Source organism: Glycine soja, chromosome 20, assembly GCF_004193775.1.
Source record: "Glycine soja cultivar W05 chromosome 20, ASM419377v2, whole genome shotgun sequence".
Lineage (NCBI taxonomy): Eukaryota > Viridiplantae > Streptophyta > Magnoliopsida > Fabales > Fabaceae > Glycine > Glycine soja.
In genome coordinates, this window is record NC_041021.1 from 49,330,049 (window position 1) to 49,348,050 (window position 18,002).

An 18,002-nucleotide genomic window follows, 5' to 3' on the forward strand; every position below is an offset into this window, starting at 1 on the left:
CACCCCCAAACGGAAAAGAGCATTGAAGTAGGGTTTATAAGCATTAGGGTTAAGCTCTATTATCCTTCCCCTCCGTTGTGGTGTAGACTGTCGAGCAGTGAATACCAGTTGCTCCTATAGCCGGCGCTCAACAACATGGCGGACAAGGCAGTCACCATCCGAACCAGAAAGTTCATGACGAACAGGCTTCTCTCCAGAAAGCAATTCGTAAGTTTTTCTTGTTCTTCGCATTATGTTACGCATTTTGATTTTATATAGTTCCCTCTATCGTTTCGATTCTGAAAAAATGTTACTCATTCGAGACCCAATTTGGTTGCTGTTTTCATCCAAAAAATATTTAATTTAATTTAATCACATATGATCCGTTTCATTATGGACTTGAACCTCTTGATCCCAACTGGCAGAGATTGCTAGGGTTTTTTCGGTTAACTTTTTAGTTGTGTGATGCAGATCGTTGATGTCCTTCATCCAGGGAGGGCTAATGTTTCCAAGGTATTTTTTCTTTTATAATTTTGTGTGATGTTGGAAACTGTGAAGCTGCGATTTTTTATTTATTTTTACTTAAGCAGATGAATGCTACGTTTTAATATGTTATTTGCATGAAGATTGTGTTACCTTTTTAATTTGTTGTGTTTTGTGTGAAGGCTGAACTGAAGGAGAAATTGGGCAGAATGTATGACGTGAAAGACACTAACACTGTATTTGTCTTCAAGTTTCGAACTCATTTTGGTGGTGGCAAGTCCACTGGGTTTGGTTTGATCTATGATTCAGTTGAGAATGCCAAGAAGTACGAGCCCAAGTACAGGCTTATCAGGGTGAGTTATTTAAATCTTTCTGTGTCAATTATGATTATAATTTTTCCCCTTTGTTAAAATGCCTTTTTTTTTAATTAGACGGGCTGTTTATAAATAATATTGCAATCCTTTTCTATTATCACTGCTGCTGCTTTTTTTTTTTTTCTTTTCCTTATTAGTGATTACCTTTCCTTTTGAGCTGGGTTGATAAATTGTAAAATTGTTACTGCTAGTGGACAAAATATGCTTCATATTTTGTTATAAGCTGTAACATTTAAGGGTTTTAGGGAAACCATTTGAACGAATGTGCCTGTAGTTGGGGACGGTGATTGCCGTCGGTTTGAAATAATGGTGCCTTTTCTACTTTGTACTTTAGCAGCTGAGTGATTTTGGTAGTTGAATCTTACCTTTGTTCCTTATGGATTATATTACTACATTTTATTTTAGTTTCTTTCTGTTATTTCTGCCTGTTTCTTTGTTTTGTGCTAACAAAACTAAAATCTTTTATTGCAGAATGGACTTGATACTAAAGTAGAGAAATCAAGGAAGCAAATGAAGGAGAGAAAGAATAGAGCTAAGAAGATTCGTGGAGTTAAGAAGGTAATGCAATTCTGTATTGTTGACTATTGTTTACAGCTTATATAATTTTCTTATAAACAAATAACCTCTGGTGTTTGTTATTTTTGCAGACAAAGGCTTCCGATGCTGCCAAGGCTGGAAAAAAGAAATGAGTTTTCAAACATCCTGTCTTGATTTTAAGGTTCTTTTGCTATTGGTATTTTCTAATGGTTATTTTACTTTCTATTAGCTTCCTAGAATGAGATATTTTGCTGTAAGTGTTACATTAATTGATGTTCAGTAGTTATATAACTTGAGATCTAGTACTGGCACGATCAATTTTGAGAATTCAGTTGAATGCTTTGTTTTCAAATATTTACTATTGTGATAATGAATTCCAGTGTTGCTTGATTTGGTATGGACCAGTCGATTGTTGTCACAAAGGATTTTGAATGCCTCGTTAAAGTCATTCTTAGGTATGAATGATAAAATAATCTACGTACAGAAATACTTGAAATGCCACCGGTTCGAGTGTGTTTGAATTGTGTTGAAGGTCTTCTATGCATGAACTGGTAATTGGCATTGAATATGTTGTGCAATATTGCACACACGTTTTCAATACGTTCTATAGAAAATGTATAAAGGTGAGATGATCTGGTTATATGGTTTCATCTTGGTCGAAAAATTGTTGACAGATCCTAAACATCGATGACGGCTGTATTGTGGTAACTTATTTGTTTTTATTTGTAGTTCTTCAGTTGAAATTTAGGATTTATATCTTCTATTCTTTTACTTGAAAAAAAGTGACTCATTTTTATTCAATTAATTTGAGTCAATAAAAAAATCCACTACCTAAAAAATAGATAATCCCAAATCATTGCAGCCGTTTCTTTCTCAAATTACGTTTTAGATATTGGTAAATAGATAACATGGATTCGTGAGGAATTGTGAAAAGTGAAAAATTAAATGTGTTTATTGGTAATTTGAACTACGTAATTTGTGAATTTGATTTATTTTATGAATATCTGAATTGGTTCTTTAAAATATCAGGGACACGTTGATCTAAAAAAAACTATTATCTCTGTTATTTCATCTTAGGGTCTGTTTACGTATCTAGGAGGACTTCTACTTCCAAGAAGAAGAAAAAATTAAATTAGTATTTTCTCAAATCAACTTCTGCATAGATTATTTTTGCGATCAAGTAAATCTCGTGTTTCTTTAAAGGAGTAAAGTTAAATTTGTTAAGTGAATTAAGACGTTAATATATTTTTGGATTAGAAGTTGTTTTATTTGATGTTATCTTATGGCGTGCAATCATAAAATTGAATAATTTTTATCTAAAATTCTTTCATTTTGTAAATGATTTGTTAGAGTAAATCAATTCAAATTTTTAGAACTTTAAATTTTTAATTTGGACGGGGTAATTCAATTCCTCCATATAAAAAGTTTTATTTTTAAATTTTACTAAGGATAAATATTGGCTATTCTTGTATATTTAATAGTTAAAAAATAATCTCAAATATTTAACAATTCAAAAATAATTTTAATGTTAGAGAATATTTATCAATAATTTTAAATATTTATTAATTCAAAAAAATTATTGAATATTATTTTTTTACGATAAATATTATTTAATTTACTTTTATTGAATCTTTGACAGAAAAATACTGTTTTTTTTTTCAAGAATAAGAAGGTTAAGTATAAATTTGTTTTTTTAAAATGTGGCAAAATAAAAACTTATTTTTTTTTATTATAACTATCAATCAAGATGAACCACAATAAAATATGATCGATTATAATGAATTTCAATTCAAATTCATCCTTTATAAAAGACATCATAATAAAATATGTCGGATCATAATAAATTTTAACCCAATTTCGTACTTTATAAAAGACATGTTATAATTGATTAGAGTATTGATAAAATATATTAATAACAAATTGAAATTTTTATAACACATCACATAACATTCAACAATATAAATAAAAGTTGTATTATCAATAAAACAATGCATATGACAAATTCTTAGGATTATCATGCACAACTAGATACAGTAAAATAAGTGAAAACAACAAATCATTTATTTTTTTCCTACAATGATTTCCTATTACAACTGAGTATAAAAATAATTGACAATTTAATGGAGACTTACTTTTTATTATATTGATCAGATTATATAGAAATATTTTTTTAATAATTATCAAGATTACAAACAATAAATGGTTGAGATTAAAATATTTAAAATTTTAAATTAAAATCTAATATATAATTAAGTCTCTAAAAGATCTAAATGTGTCTGAGACAACCAGAGCCAATAAAAAATGATTGCAATTTAAGATTAAAGCATGCTCAAACTTTAGGTTATTTGGTTTGATACTTATATTTTTTTCCCCACATGAACCAATCTTGTATGAGACACAATCCAATACTAAATGTGAACATCACTCTCAAAAGTGATTCCAACATTGATTCACCACATTATGTTTTGTCGGACCCAAATTGATTCACCACATTATGTTTCGCCGGACCCAACCCCGTTCGTTGATACTTTGATTGTGGCAGAGAAATTGTTAGGAAGAAGATGATCTGCCATGGAAACCTGTCATAGGGGTAGTTATCAATCTAGAAGTAGTTAATGTAGTGGATAGTAGTAGTTATCATGTAGTGGATAAAAGTAGTTATCATGTAGTGGATAGTAGTAGTTATCATGTAGTGCAATCATTGGCTATAAATAATTCCCTTTGTATTGAATAAAACATGCAGAAATATATTCAGTATTCTCTCCTTCTCGTTTTCTTGCTTTCTTTGTTTAACGAAGATTTCTTTGATCTCGAATACAAGGGCGAGCAACCTAACAATTGGCCTGACCTGTCATTCTTCAATGGCGGACACCGAACTTTCCGTCGCTTGTGTGGATCGTCTCGAGGCTGCCATGCCCAAACTTTCACTACTGCAGCCCAAACTTCCATGGCTTCCCAACTTGATGTCATTATTCGGATATTGAATATCATGGTACCCAGACAACCCTTTCCATCTTCTGTCTCTGCTAAGCCACCACCAATAGCAGAAACCACGCTGCCTCCACCAACAGCAGAAACCACGTTGTCTCCCCTTCCCATGGCAACTTCCCACCTTCCCGTTAGCAAGCATCACGCACTCTCCTCCGATCCCCTCCCGGTCGCCAGTAACCGGTCCCACACAAAGCCCCCCGACATCCTTCCCTTAGACATCCGCTTCTCCCTTTTTATTGTGTGTGCCACCAATCAGGGACACAAATCTCCACCACCCCTTCCTTCTCCTCTTCGCCATTCTTGTTGCTGTCAAAGGGCTCTGTCTCCACAACCATTTTCAAACACTAATTCCTACACCCACTTTCATTTGGAATCCAGGTTCTGTTTTCTGCACCAACACCTTGAGGATAAGGTGTTTTTGATGGGTTAGGGGATGTTATGAAAAAGATGATCTGTCAAAACCTGTCATAAGGGTAGTTATCAGTCTATAAATAGTTAATGTAGTGGATAGAAGTAATTATCATGTAGTGCAATCATTGACTATAAATAATTCCCTTTGTATTGAATAAAACAGGCAGAAATATATTCAGTATTCTCTCCTTCTCGCTTTCTTGCTTTCTTTGTTTAACGGAGATTCCCTTAATCTCAAATACAAGGGCGAGCAACCTAACAGAAATAAAGCATCAATATTTTTATTATCGGCCTAACATGCCAGGTTACACACATCCATATGTCATGATGCCTGATTATTCCCATAATTAAGCACGTAGGATGGGACAAAGGAAGAAAAAAACTAACAAAATATCTTATAAAAAATAGTTAGATCACACCCTCACTTAATCAATCTCCATCATTGGAAACCAAATGGCAGGATATCAAGATTACAAATCTGCGCCCTCTTTGTTTTGATATTCCGTCCATTCTTTAGGCACGTGATTTCACAAATCAACAAGATATTTCTTAATGGAAAAAATAACAATCGTGAATTTAACCTCTCTTATAGCAGTAATCTCAGCATGGGCACTGGGATCAGTGTTTCTTACAACCATGTTATGACAGCTTGCAAGTATTTCATCGTTTTGAACAATAACTGCACCAAATAGGTAACCATCGCCATTTTCTACCGCCTTATGGCTTATATGCTTCTTCAACTGCTATTGTTAGGAACTTGTTTTCTCTATCTTCTCCAGCTGGTATAACAAGAGAAAATAACACAAATAAGGTAATCTACAGAAGAAAATGTCTTGAACTGAGCAACCACTCTTCTTTGAGAAAATTTATAATGTTCAATAATGAAAACGGATTCTATGGTGGATAACAACAAAAGGGTGAGGAAGAAAACGAATTTGGAAAACAAATACTCTTTTGGTCAGATTTTAATAACTATGTATTCGGGTCTTCTAGGTTTTAAAATGAAAGTCTCTCCTTTTAGCTTTATTCAAGAAATAATGTGTGAAAGTAAAGATTATCAGATTAAAAAAAAAATGTACAAGTGGACAATACAAATAATATATGTATGAAGCTATGATTATTTTTATATCGGAAACCACATCTATATTTCCCAAACCATATCGTTTTCTATCAATTTTGAACCTCTTGTTATACTGGATATCATCTGTAGGCTTGTCGAAAGCTGGATCAATTTAAACTTGCTGACTGAAATCTATGCTTCTTGCGAGCATTGTCCAATGTGTCTTGGTGCAATCCATTTTTCCAAAATTAAGGTAAGCTTGCCACACACTAATCATTTTCCTCTCACCATGGTTTTTATCAAATTGATCACATTGTTCATTCTGTTCACATTGAAACAGAAACTGGTTTATGGAGCTAAAGCAGAAGCTGCAATAGCAATTGGATTTGATGATATCATTGCTGATGCACTGAAGGACACTGGTGTTTATGAGAAGCTCAACTTAGAGATCAAAAAGGCTGAAGGCAGTGTTGCTGAAATGGCAGAACAAGTATTTGAGAAGACCAAAGGCAAGTTTATTCTTCCCCGATTAATTAGCTTTAACCATCTTATTAAATGTGAACGCAAGTTACAATTGTTCAGGAAAACTTCAATTTCTTACTATAACTCTATATTCATCTTAAGAAATATAAAAATTTTTACACTCTTATGTTGGTCTTCATTTGTTCGTATTATTTGCTTAAGTCATTGCAAATGACTATTTGACACTTTAAGTTTATGAATTTTCTGTTTGATTGTTGGAGGGTTGTGTTTTGGAGCTGCCAATTTGGCCGAGCTTACTCCCGACGTGGGTCAGGGTAAAAAAGTTTACTTATAGAAAATAGTTTTCGATTTTGGACGAAAAATGATTGTTGAGCAGTATGAAATTGTTTTACATAATAGAAGTTTTTAAGACAAAAAAGTGAAGAGGAAATCGAAGAGACCCTAAATAGATTTTGAGTTGTAAGAATTTATTTAAGTTTTTCCGTAAAAAAAAAAAGATTTCATTTAAATTTAATGGCTTAATTATGAATTTGATCTCCAAATTATTTTAAATGGTTTAGTTTGATCCCCAAATTTTTAAAAGGTTCGATTTAATTCTCTAGTTTTTAAAAATAATCAATTTGATCTTTAAATTATTTTAAATGATTTAATTTACTCTCCAAAATTTTTAAAAATTTCAATTTTATCCTCAAATTTTAAAAAATAAATTAATTTGATCCCTAAATTATTTTAAATTATTGAATTTGATCCTCAAGTTCTTAAAAATTTGGGAACTAACTTGATTTATTTTTAAGAATTTAAATATTTTAAAAATTTGAGGAACAAATTGATTTATTCTTAAAAAGTCAAGAATCAAAGTGAATATTTTAAAAATTTAGAGATCAAATTTAAATTATTTAAAATAATTTAGGGACCAAATTAATAATTAAGAAAATTTTAATTAAAGAGCAAATTTACAGTTGTCAATCAGATTGAAAATAGGTTTGGCCAAAGAAAGCTTTACGTAAAATAGGTTTGATGTGATTAAAAAATCTAAGACACAAGTTTGGTCTGCTACCTGTCACAATAAATTTTTTTTTTATTTAACTTATTCAAAAGTTTCATTTGATATGTATATTTCATATTAAATTTTTTATATATGTTTAACTTTTTTTCTACATGATTTAGTAGACTAATAGGTGAATGAACAATAATTCTATATAAAACAAACTATAATTAATGAATATTGAGATAATTACTACTCAAAGCATGATACACAATTAGAAACACGCACACTATATTTTTTAAGAGTCCAGTCTAATATATTTAAATGATATAAACTTATTTTTAATGTCGAATATAATTTTTATGATAACTTATTTCAAAACACATTTTGTAATAGGACCATTAGAAAAAGTAAAAAAAAAAAACAATATAAATTTATCTTTCAATAAGTTTATAGGCTTGACTTTTTTTCTAAGGCAACATGCTGAATATTTAAAAGTGATAAATACGTTTATGATTTTTAATACATTATAAAAAATTTAATATAATAATACTTAAAAATATATTATATATATTTACTCAAATAGATTGGCTTATAATACCTTAAGAAGACTTTTTAAATAACTGAAGCTTGACTTTTTTAACCAAATACGCTATTATAAAAGTCTATTCGTAATTTAAATCTTAAAAAAGTCTAACCTAATTTATGCTAGATAGATATAAACTAAGTCATATATTTTCTTAATCAACTTTACCTATTTCTATTTCTAATTGTTAGTGCATCAAAAGTCTACTATCATATTAGTTTTTGTTAATAGTAGTATAAAAAACAAATTTAAACTCAACTAATTAATTAAGAACACATCTTAAGTTTGTAAAAAAAGACTTTAGTTCAAGAAGAGATAAAAAATTTTAAATGTGATTAAACGTTGGACTGATGATTAGTCATATAGTCAACACAAAAGTAAGAATATCTTGAAGTCTCATTGGTTAGTTAAAGATCCTAATTAAGGTAATTAAAAAAACTAAACGACACTAAATAATTTATGAAATTGTATTAAATTCAAAACTTTTTTTTTTAAAGAGAGACAAAGACAAAGACTCTAGCGAAAACGGGTTGGGCACTGGATCCAGTCCATTAGATTTGGAGAAAAATTGCGTCTTAGGCTTTTGTTGGGTTATTCCCATTTCTTTCCCAAAAAGGAGAATGGGATAAAAAAAAATATTGACAAGACTGTGTACTTGCGCGTCCTTACCCTTTTTTCTGTCTTTGCTTCTCTTTTCAAGGCTAATTCGTGGCCTCGTCTTCTCTTTTTCTGTATCGTTTTTACTTTCAACCACTTCCAATTTTCTTTTTCGTCAGATCTTAATACCATCATGGAGGATGCTGCTGCTTCTGCTGCTACTGCTAATGGTAAATTTCTTCATAAGTATCGCTTTTGCTTCTACTTCTGTTTTCCTTATGCTTAAGCTTAATAATATAGTAAAAAACCGACCCTTTTCAATTCTTGTCGTTTGTGTGTTCAACTATGGAGGGAAAAACAGATCGTGCTTTTATTATGGATGAAAACCAGATTCAATGTTTACATTAACGAAGGATCTGATTGTTTGATATTTTCTTTTACCCGGATTTTGTTATAGTATTGGAAGCCAAAGATGGTACTATTTCTGTTGCTTCAGCATTTCCTGGTCATCAAGAAGGTATGATAATAATTTATCACTTCTGTTTCATCTGCAACCCACCCTCCCACATTTTTTTCAAACGTTATTTTCTCTTGTTATACCAGCTGTACAGGATAGAGACCACAAGTTCTTAACAAAAGCAGTTGAAGAAGCATACAAGGGGGTTGAATGTGGTGATGGAGGCCCATTTGGAGCAGTTGTTGTTCTAAATGATGAAGTAGTTGTAAGCTGTCATAACATGGTTTTACGAAACACTGATCCCACTGCCCATGCTGAGGTTACTGCTATAAGAGAGGTAAATTAGTAGGTTGTTATTCTTTCCATTAAGAATTTTCTTCTTGATTTGTGAAATCTGAGCTATCACATTCCTCCTGAGTTGATGGATTATAGAAACAAAGAGATCATGGAATTGTAATCTTGATATTCTGGCATTTGGTTTCCCATTATATAGATGGATTAAGTGAAGGGTTGGTTATACTATCTTTATAAGTTATTTTGTTAGTTTTTCTTTTTTTCTTTCTTCATCCCTTCTTACATTTGGTAAACAGGATCATGTCATCTGGATCTAACTTGGCATGTCAGGCAGATAAAAATTGGTGCTTTATTTTTCTCTCTCAATCAAAGTATCAAACCAAATAAGTTGTAGTCTTAGCATTCTTTAATCTGATATTGCAATCATCTGTTATTGGCTCTGGCTGTCTCAGACATATTTGGATTTCAAACTCTGGGAGTTTTGAAAAACATCATTCGATACCTCGAAGAGGTTGTGTGCAAGTTCAAGCTGCTTAAATTTTACATTGTTTGATCAAACACTAAAAACATTCATTTGACTCACTTCATCCTTGTATATATTAGACTATAATATAATAATATATTTATTAGGGCTCTGATTATTTTTATATCTGAAACCACATTTATATTTCCTAAACCACATCACTTATTCTACTTATTTCTTAATATACATCATTTTGGACCTCATGTTATAATTTGATATCATCTATAGGCTTGTCAAAAGCTGAATCAAATTGAACTTGCTGACTGTGAAATCTATGCTTCTTGCGAGCCTTGTCCAATGTGCTTTGGTGCAATTCATCTTTCAAGAATTAAGGTGAGCCTCTGCCACAGCCACACTATTCATATTTTCCTCTCACCACATGTTTCTCTAGTATTTATTAAAATGATCACATTGTTCATTCCTTTCACATCAAACAGAGACTGGTTTACGGAGCTAAAGCAGAAGCTGCAATAGCAATTGGATTTGATGATTTCATTGCTGATGCACTGAGGGGCACTGGTTTTTATCAGAAGGCTCAGTTAGAGATCAAAAAGGCTGATGGTAGCGGTGCTGTTATTGCAGAACAAGTATTTGAGAAGACAAAATCCAAGTTTACTCTGTACTGATTTGCTTCAATTGCCTAATTAAAAGCGAACCCAAGATACAATTGTTCAGGAAATTTTCAATTTCTTACTACAACTACATTCATAAATTCAAGAAATATAAAGTTTACATGCTCTTATGCTGGTGTTCATTTGTACATATTATTTGCTCAAGGTATTGCAAATGATTATGTTGATTCGTTAAATTTATGAATTATCTGTTCGATTGTTGGAGTTGCGTAGGAGGGAAAGGTAGATCAAACCAGAGAATGAGGTAATTGGGGTGATAATGCACTGAATATACAAATGACTAGCCTATCATGCACGAGAATCCAATCTTGTCGTCCACATATATATAATCAAATTTCTTGTCTACTACAAAACATTACAGAATTGCTAGAGCTATTCTACTATTCATTGCAATTGTTAGTGTAGAATAAGGCACATGATGTTTCTGCACAATTGGGAGCAATATAAAACTTATGTCATCCTCAGTTAGATCGCAACTGTTCCAATCTAGACTTGATCTGATCCTGCAACAACTCCAACCGCTTCACATACACCTCCAACTCCAAAATCCTCCGTTTTCTCCATTGTTCATGGTCCACTTCCCCAGGGCATAGTGGCATTGGGATTGGCTCCAACTCAGGAAGTGGCTCTTCATGTGCATCATGCAACACTTCCTTCAGCAATGGTGGGAAACATGACCTCATGGTCTCCTCAATGAAGCCTTGTATGCTATCACCATTGTTTTGGTCATTTGTTTTGTTCACATCATCTGCATCATCTGCATCATCTAGCCGCAACCGCTTTGGCACTCTATTATCTATTTCATCATTGTTGTCAAGTTGTTCAATCTTCACCTTGATGTTGCCAACATGATCATGACTTTCAGGAGTGTGTCCTGATTCATAACCATCCAAGGCATCTTGGTCTATTATATTATCCGTGTCAATGCCCCAAATCTTGTGGGAAATTTCAAAAATGGCCTGCTCCTGGGGGTTTCTAAAGGGAACCTCCTTGTCCTTGTCTTTGTCCAAAGCTAACTTGTGTTTTCTCTTTAACCTACGCAGTTTCTCAACAAGCTGATTTTTGTTGAAACTCACGTTCAGTTTGGGCCTTACGTGATCATACAACGAGGCTACGACGCTTTGGAGGGTGGTGGTTTCCTTTCTATGCCGCTTGACGTAATCAAGGTATCCCTTCAACAGTTCCATCTCATCCTCCTTCGTCCACAGCCTTTGGTATTGTCTCACCATTCCGGAATACTTGGCGTTGCACTGCCCTTTTGAGCATGTTACGACAGTGGTGGCAGTGGCGGTGACTGGGATGGTGTTTCTTTCGTCATTGGCCGGGAAGGCCACTGTCACGGCGGGGGAGGCATTGGGAACAGCAAGTGCAACGGGAATGGTGTTGTCCACATCACACTCGTCATCTTCTACATTGAGCTTTTGGTCATTTTCATGGTTAATGTCATTATCTGTGATAATGTCAAGGATCTCTTCTTCTTCTTCTTCGGAAGAGGAGGAGGAAGAGGAGGGAGACAAGATCCAAGAAACCAACGGGGAAAGCATTGTTGAGGAGATACCACATTTCCTTTTTCCGCGTATTTGAGTATCAAGCTAGCCGGTTGTTTTGCATTTACTATCAATAGAATGCATGCTTATTACCTCCACAATATCTTGTTACAAATTCACATCTGCATAATCCTAATTTGGATTAAAATTACGAGTTAAACTTGTTTTCTTATTTTTATTTTTTTAAATATATATTTGTTAGTTGTTAACTAACGCAGTCATCATGCCTAAAAATAAAACTTATGTTACTCAATTATATTTTTATAAACTTTCTACTATTTATCATATTTGCTATTTTCTATCTTTTCCTTTTATCTCTCTCTTTTCTCTACCTATATATATCTCTACCTATATATACCTTAAAATGGAATGTATGTTTATCCAAGTTCAATCAAAAGTAATATATGAGAAGTGTAGAAAAATCATGTTATCGATAATGTATAGTAATTGATGTGATGGAAGAGATAATCGAAAAAGAAAACGGAATTGAAAAATGTATTTTATAAATTTTATTATATCTAATTAAATTCTTTTTTATTTTAATGTTGTTGCCTTAATGATGTGATAGATGGTGAGAGGAAACACCATATAATGTGAAATCACTAATTTATTTATCCTAAATGAATTGGAATTTGATTTGGTATTATACTCTATTGGGTATTCACAAATATTCTCTTAGGTTACAACTTACAATATAATTTGTTTTAAAGATCTGTTTTTATTGAGTAAAAACAAGTCTTTTAATATATTATTATTAGTTAAAATTTATTTAAAAATATAAAACTATAAGCATATTTCATTCAATAAAGTATAAAACATGTGCAATTATGCATTTCTAATAAATTTAATATTGCCTTAAAAAATAATAAATTTCATTTTCCTGAAAATTGATAGTAAAGATGAAAAGCAAGCCATTGAAAAAGATGAGATTTGTTATCTTTGGTGAATTGTTCAGTCAAACTCACAATTAACAAATCCGGTCACATTGGTTTCCTAAGTCCTATCTTTCAAATGAAAAAAAAAATATTAAGATAGAAAAATCTGAATATGTAGTCTTCAACCGTTGGATCGAAAAATAACATATTAACGATGTGAATGTACGGAAGGAACAAATATGCACTGAACTAAGTAAGTGTCCTCTTCTCAGAGAGGAGGAGTTGTCTAAACCTAAAGGATTAGTTCCTCGAGTTTAGTTAACTCAACAGCTTAACACAAATAACGCGCCAGCTTTCCTCGACTATAGCGCGAGTAGAGTCTAAGTGTTTATAGCCGTAGCGATATAAACAAGAATACTCATCAGAGCCGCAGAAACATGTACATATAGAATACGAGAATGTAACTAGCCCCAAGTTACAACAGGCTCTTTCTATTATGAAATGTTTCATCTGTATCTATTTATTGGTTAGTTTAGTATACAGGATCTCTACCTTCTTTGATTTTGTGTTATTCGATATTTCGGTGTACCTCGTACTTCCTAGAAGTAGCCATTCATTCATCTGGTGGATCCAACTCCATTGTGGGTGTGGGTTCACACGAAGGTTCGAGCTCAGGTTGGACCTCTTTCGACCATCATTCATTTGTGATCAAGAGGACTATACTATTGATAGATGAGTGATTTGCATTACATCGATGAAATGCAATGCACTCAAGTAACTTGAGGCCTAAGTGTGTAACAATATGTTAGTCTTGTTTGAGTCAGGATACTGAATTTTGACTAAACATTAAGTTAGAGTCCAAAAATAACTAGACTTAAGTTGGTAAAATCAAACTCACGTCATATCCAAAGTATATTTTTTTTTAATGTTCATTAGAAATTTGTTAATAAAATACACAAATATATACTATCAATTCAAATATGTGAACATCAATTGAATAAGTTCTTTTACCTTTAATGATGTTGATTTTGAGTTTTAAAAATATAGGTAATATGTGAACATCAATTGAATAAGTTCTTTTACCTTTAATGATGTTGATTTTGAGTTTTAAAAATATAGGTACATTATAAATCGATAAAAGTAGACATTGTTATCTTTAACTATTTTGTTAAATTCAAGTGTGAAAAATGTGAGTTGAATACTATAATTTATTAATATTTGTGTAATGATAAAGGATTTAAGTATTTACATCAGGTTTTAAGTTCAAATTTTACTATCACTAATGTATAAACAAAACATAAAATACTTCAACAACATTTAAGTATATACTAAAATTTTTAGTTTTATTTTAAATTCTAGAAGTTGACACCAACAAGTCGTTGGTTACAACGAAATTAGATTCATACCCATTAAGCAAGTTATTAGCTTCGAGTCTTGTAGAATGTAGATGAAAACAAACGTAGTTGGAATGAGAAATCTCATTAAAGGTCATTAATAAGATTTTTTAACGAATATTAGTCATTGAAAAAAATTATACTCTCTTTTATGGTTTTGTCTTGAAAAGACACATTTCTTGATTAAGAAAAGTGTGTACTTATAAACTATTATTGACCTCGACTCCCAAACAATATAAGATTTTTTAGCTTGTTGAGTACTTTTGTCCCTTAGTCGAGACTAAGGGACAAAAGTAACCTTAGCCCTCCTTTTAACATTAATGTTCCAACCTCAAGTCTATTAGGATCATTGAAGTTACTACGGTTAAGATATTATCTCTTTTGTTACTCGATGATTCCATTACGATTTTATCTTAAAATGAAACATGATGCATCAAAAGAAGAGTGTTTATAAACTACCTTTATCCTTAACTCTTAAGCTAAATGATACTTTTTGACATACAAGACATAAACATATACTTATTTTTCTATATTTTTTATTCTTTTTTATTTCTCTTTTTTCTAATTATATTTATCACTTTTTATTTATTTATTTTCATTCTATCCTATATACCTCTCGCCCATTAATGGCTACCCATTGCTCAAAACGAACCTGGAGTTTTTGTTAGTTCTGAAAATGAAAAGGATAATGGTACGGTGCAAGGCACTTGAAGCTGGAAATTTTGTTGGTTCTGGAAATGCCCTTTGCGAGATTAATGGTTGACCATGGAGAAGGAAAATATAAGGGTAACATTAAATACGCGTGTGCAAGGCACATGATCATCTGGTTAACGAAAAAAAAAGTTTGTTACGGTGCATGGGTGTTTACTTTCCAAACAATTATGGGGCACCATAGTCATTTCGATTTTTTAAATAGGGGCATAATTGAAATTTCGTATTCAAAAAATAAAAAATAATAAAACAGATAATATTATTTTAATGTACATTACTCACTTTTTACAATTTATCATACTTCCTCGTGTGAACCATTAACAATCCTTCTTCACCCTAGATTTCGCCTTGCAATAATTAGGGGATTTTCCTGTAGGAGTAAAATAAGAAGGGGTGTGAGCATAGTAAGTCTTAAACACAAGAAAGATGGGTGGATTCTAAAGTGAAGTAAATAACCGTAGGATATACTAAAAAATATTGAATGGCTGAGATTTAAGAAAGGACACTGGATGAGCAAGTTATTTTAATACATTGTTTTATTTTATTTTTTATAAAATATTATTTTTTTTCTTTTTCTTTCTTTCACATTTACCATCACCATTCTTCTGTTGCAAATTTCATTCAAATTTCCAAACCAAATTCTAAAACTTAATTCATTCCAAATTTTATATTTTGAACAAATTACACACTATCAAACTCACAGCAAGAACATTAGGATTTCAAAACTCCTTTGGGTCATAATAAACAAGGAATTTGTGTTTGTAATCGCCCATATAATGTAAAAAAAACCCAACGCCCATGAAGACGTGCCGCAGATTGATAGCTAGATTCTTACTGACAAAATCACCTTTCTTTCTTCCTAGGAAAGATGATTGAATCTCCACATGAGGATAATAAAACGCATTAGAAGGTCATATAGAACCAAATAGAATAGAAATTATATATTACTGGGCAAAAAAAAAGACTGGGATTTAGCTCTTTAAAACAGACGTTGAGGAAAATCTGACTTTACTAGAAAATCCATAAAAAGAGATAGTTGATCACATCCATGGGAAGCAAGTAAAGTGACCTCTCCAGTTTGATGATCACTGCCGTGAAGTTGGATTGAATAAACTACTTAGCCTAGTAAAGCCCTTCAAGAGATCAAAGAAGATAAAAAAACATAATTTTTTTAATGATTTAATATAATTTTTTATTTTTTTTTTCTTTCTATTTAAAACCTATTACTACCGATCGTTTTAGAAGTACACTGGTGAGGGAGAGAGTTTTGGACTTCACCCTACAAGCCACCAGAAAGATGAGGGAATTTACTCAAAGAAAAAGGTATACCTCATCTCATTTTGGAATATACGGTTATACTTAAAGGTGGCGTTTAATATGAAGACATGAAGTTACTTCCCCACGGGCGAGGAATTGTTTTTTACCAAGATTTAAGAAGGGTAACTGTTTTGACTGATAAGCTTTTAATTTATTTTTTGATAAAAGAATTTCTCTGTTTTATTTTATTTTATATCATTCATCACTGTCAAACCCCGTCAACATCTCTAAGACTGAAACATCCTGTTCTACTGAAAATGAACAAATCTCTTGAATGTGTAACAAACACAGAGATTTTACAATTCTCCTTCAACATATCATCACGCGTGCAAAATTGGAAATTGAACAACTCAATTTGACTTATTATTTTCTAGTCATCCTACAACTCAATTTTCATGATTCTAAGCAAAAAGAACATAACCAAATTTTTTGATATATTTTTTTGTTTTATTATGTGAACTCATCCCCATTTTTTGTTTAATTTCTGTTTTTTTTTAATTCATCAATCATCTCCGGTCCCTACCGGCCACCACCACCAGGCTCTTCTCTGCTCAACTGGATTCTACCTTTGTTTACCACCAAGAAATGCGTCTACGACAACTGAATTCTATCTTTCTCACCTTCATTAGAACACTTTCTCCTTGGCAACAAAGACATTTTCCCAGCCAAATTCTACAATTGATATTACTTCAAACACTTAAACGCACAACACAGGTCCAACAAAGAAGAAAACTAAAACATTACAAACAAAATCCAAAACCCACAACTAAACTTGCATCTCTAGTCAAATTCCAAAGGAAGCCAAATACCTCCACAACAAATAAAGGGAAAGCGGTTCCTGAAGCAATCGTGTGGAGGCGGCAGCGAGGAGCGGGTCTAGATCTCGCAGTGACGACGTGAATGGAGTTACCGACGAGGACGAGGCGGAAAAGGAGGACACCAAGGGAGGAACGAATCTCAGATCTGGGAGGAGCTAATCTCAGATCTGGAAAAAAAATCAGAAAAATGATAGAGAGAAACGGACTGGATCTCACGACGGATCTCGCTATGGCGACGGGGAGAGGGGCTAGATGAGGTCGGCGAAGCTTGACCAGGGAGGAGTGGTCAGAGACGACGAAGACGCAGCAGAAGGGATGTGTTGCCGACAGCGAATGAAGGTCGTCGGCGTGGCGGTGGGTGGTGCCGACGAAATTTGATCTGAAAAAGAAAAAAGAAAGTCCAGGCAACGCAAGAGAGACGAAAAGAGCATAAAAAATACTTTTAATAATTTTCATTTCATTTTTAAAATAAAAAAAGTTTTTATTTTTTATTTTTTGCTTCCGGTAAATAACCTATTATCACAGGTCATTTTACTTCCTCACCACAAAAAAAACAAAAAAGATATCAAGTACTTGATTGCTTGAACGGAACACGTCCATGGCTCATGAAATGAAACAAACCTAATTATCTAAATTTCAAGGTTTGAAGTTTCAACTTTCAAACACCAGCTGGATTTAGATAAAGATATACACGCAACGCAACAAATTTAAAATCAGGGAATTTCGAGGTTTCAAGTTCCATTGGTTGGGCTAAATAATTACCATCATATTTAGGGTTTTGGACTTCCACTGAAGCATCCTTTGTTTTAAAGTTTTAAAGAGGAAAGGATGGGTTTTTCACCTTTCATTTGATGTGAAATCTACTGGATACATCACACAGGTTTTGATTTTTTGAGAAGATTATGCAATTAATCTTTAATTTGATATTTAATCATGTTTTAAGTTTTT

At 32.4% G+C, this 18,002-nt stretch overlaps 3 protein-coding genes across 3 annotated transcripts; 2 read left to right on the forward strand and 1 right to left on the reverse strand.

Annotated features, from left to right (window-relative positions):
• LOC114401437 (40S ribosomal protein S24-1-like) lies at window positions 1-1,772 on the forward strand. The gene is made up of 5 exons (XM_028363947.1): window positions 1-207; window positions 451-492; window positions 645-815; window positions 1,308-1,394; window positions 1,484-1,772. The coding sequence occupies exons 1-5, from the start codon at window positions 136-138 to the stop codon at window positions 1,523-1,525; spliced, it is 414 nt and encodes a 137-aa protein (XP_028219748.1). The 5' UTR covers window positions 1-135; the 3' UTR covers window positions 1,526-1,772.
• Window positions 1,773-8,487: 6,715 nt separating this feature from the next.
• On the forward strand, window positions 8,488-10,520 carry LOC114401581 (guanosine deaminase-like). The gene is made up of 5 exons (XM_028364131.1): window positions 8,488-8,716; window positions 8,944-9,003; window positions 9,090-9,280; window positions 9,989-10,093; window positions 10,198-10,520. Exons 1-5 carry the CDS (start codon window positions 8,680-8,682, stop codon window positions 10,384-10,386), a joined length of 582 nt encoding a protein of 193 aa, XP_028219932.1. The 5' UTR covers window positions 8,488-8,679; the 3' UTR covers window positions 10,387-10,520.
• Window positions 10,521-10,853: 333 nt separating this feature from the next.
• On the reverse strand, window positions 10,854-11,936 carry LOC114402199 (probable transcription factor At5g28040). Its single transcript, XM_028364697.1, has one exon. The coding sequence runs from the start codon at window positions 11,934-11,936 to the stop codon at window positions 10,854-10,856; it is 1,083 nt and encodes a 360-aa protein (XP_028220498.1).
• Between the last annotated feature and the right edge of the window lie 6,066 nt (window positions 11,937-18,002).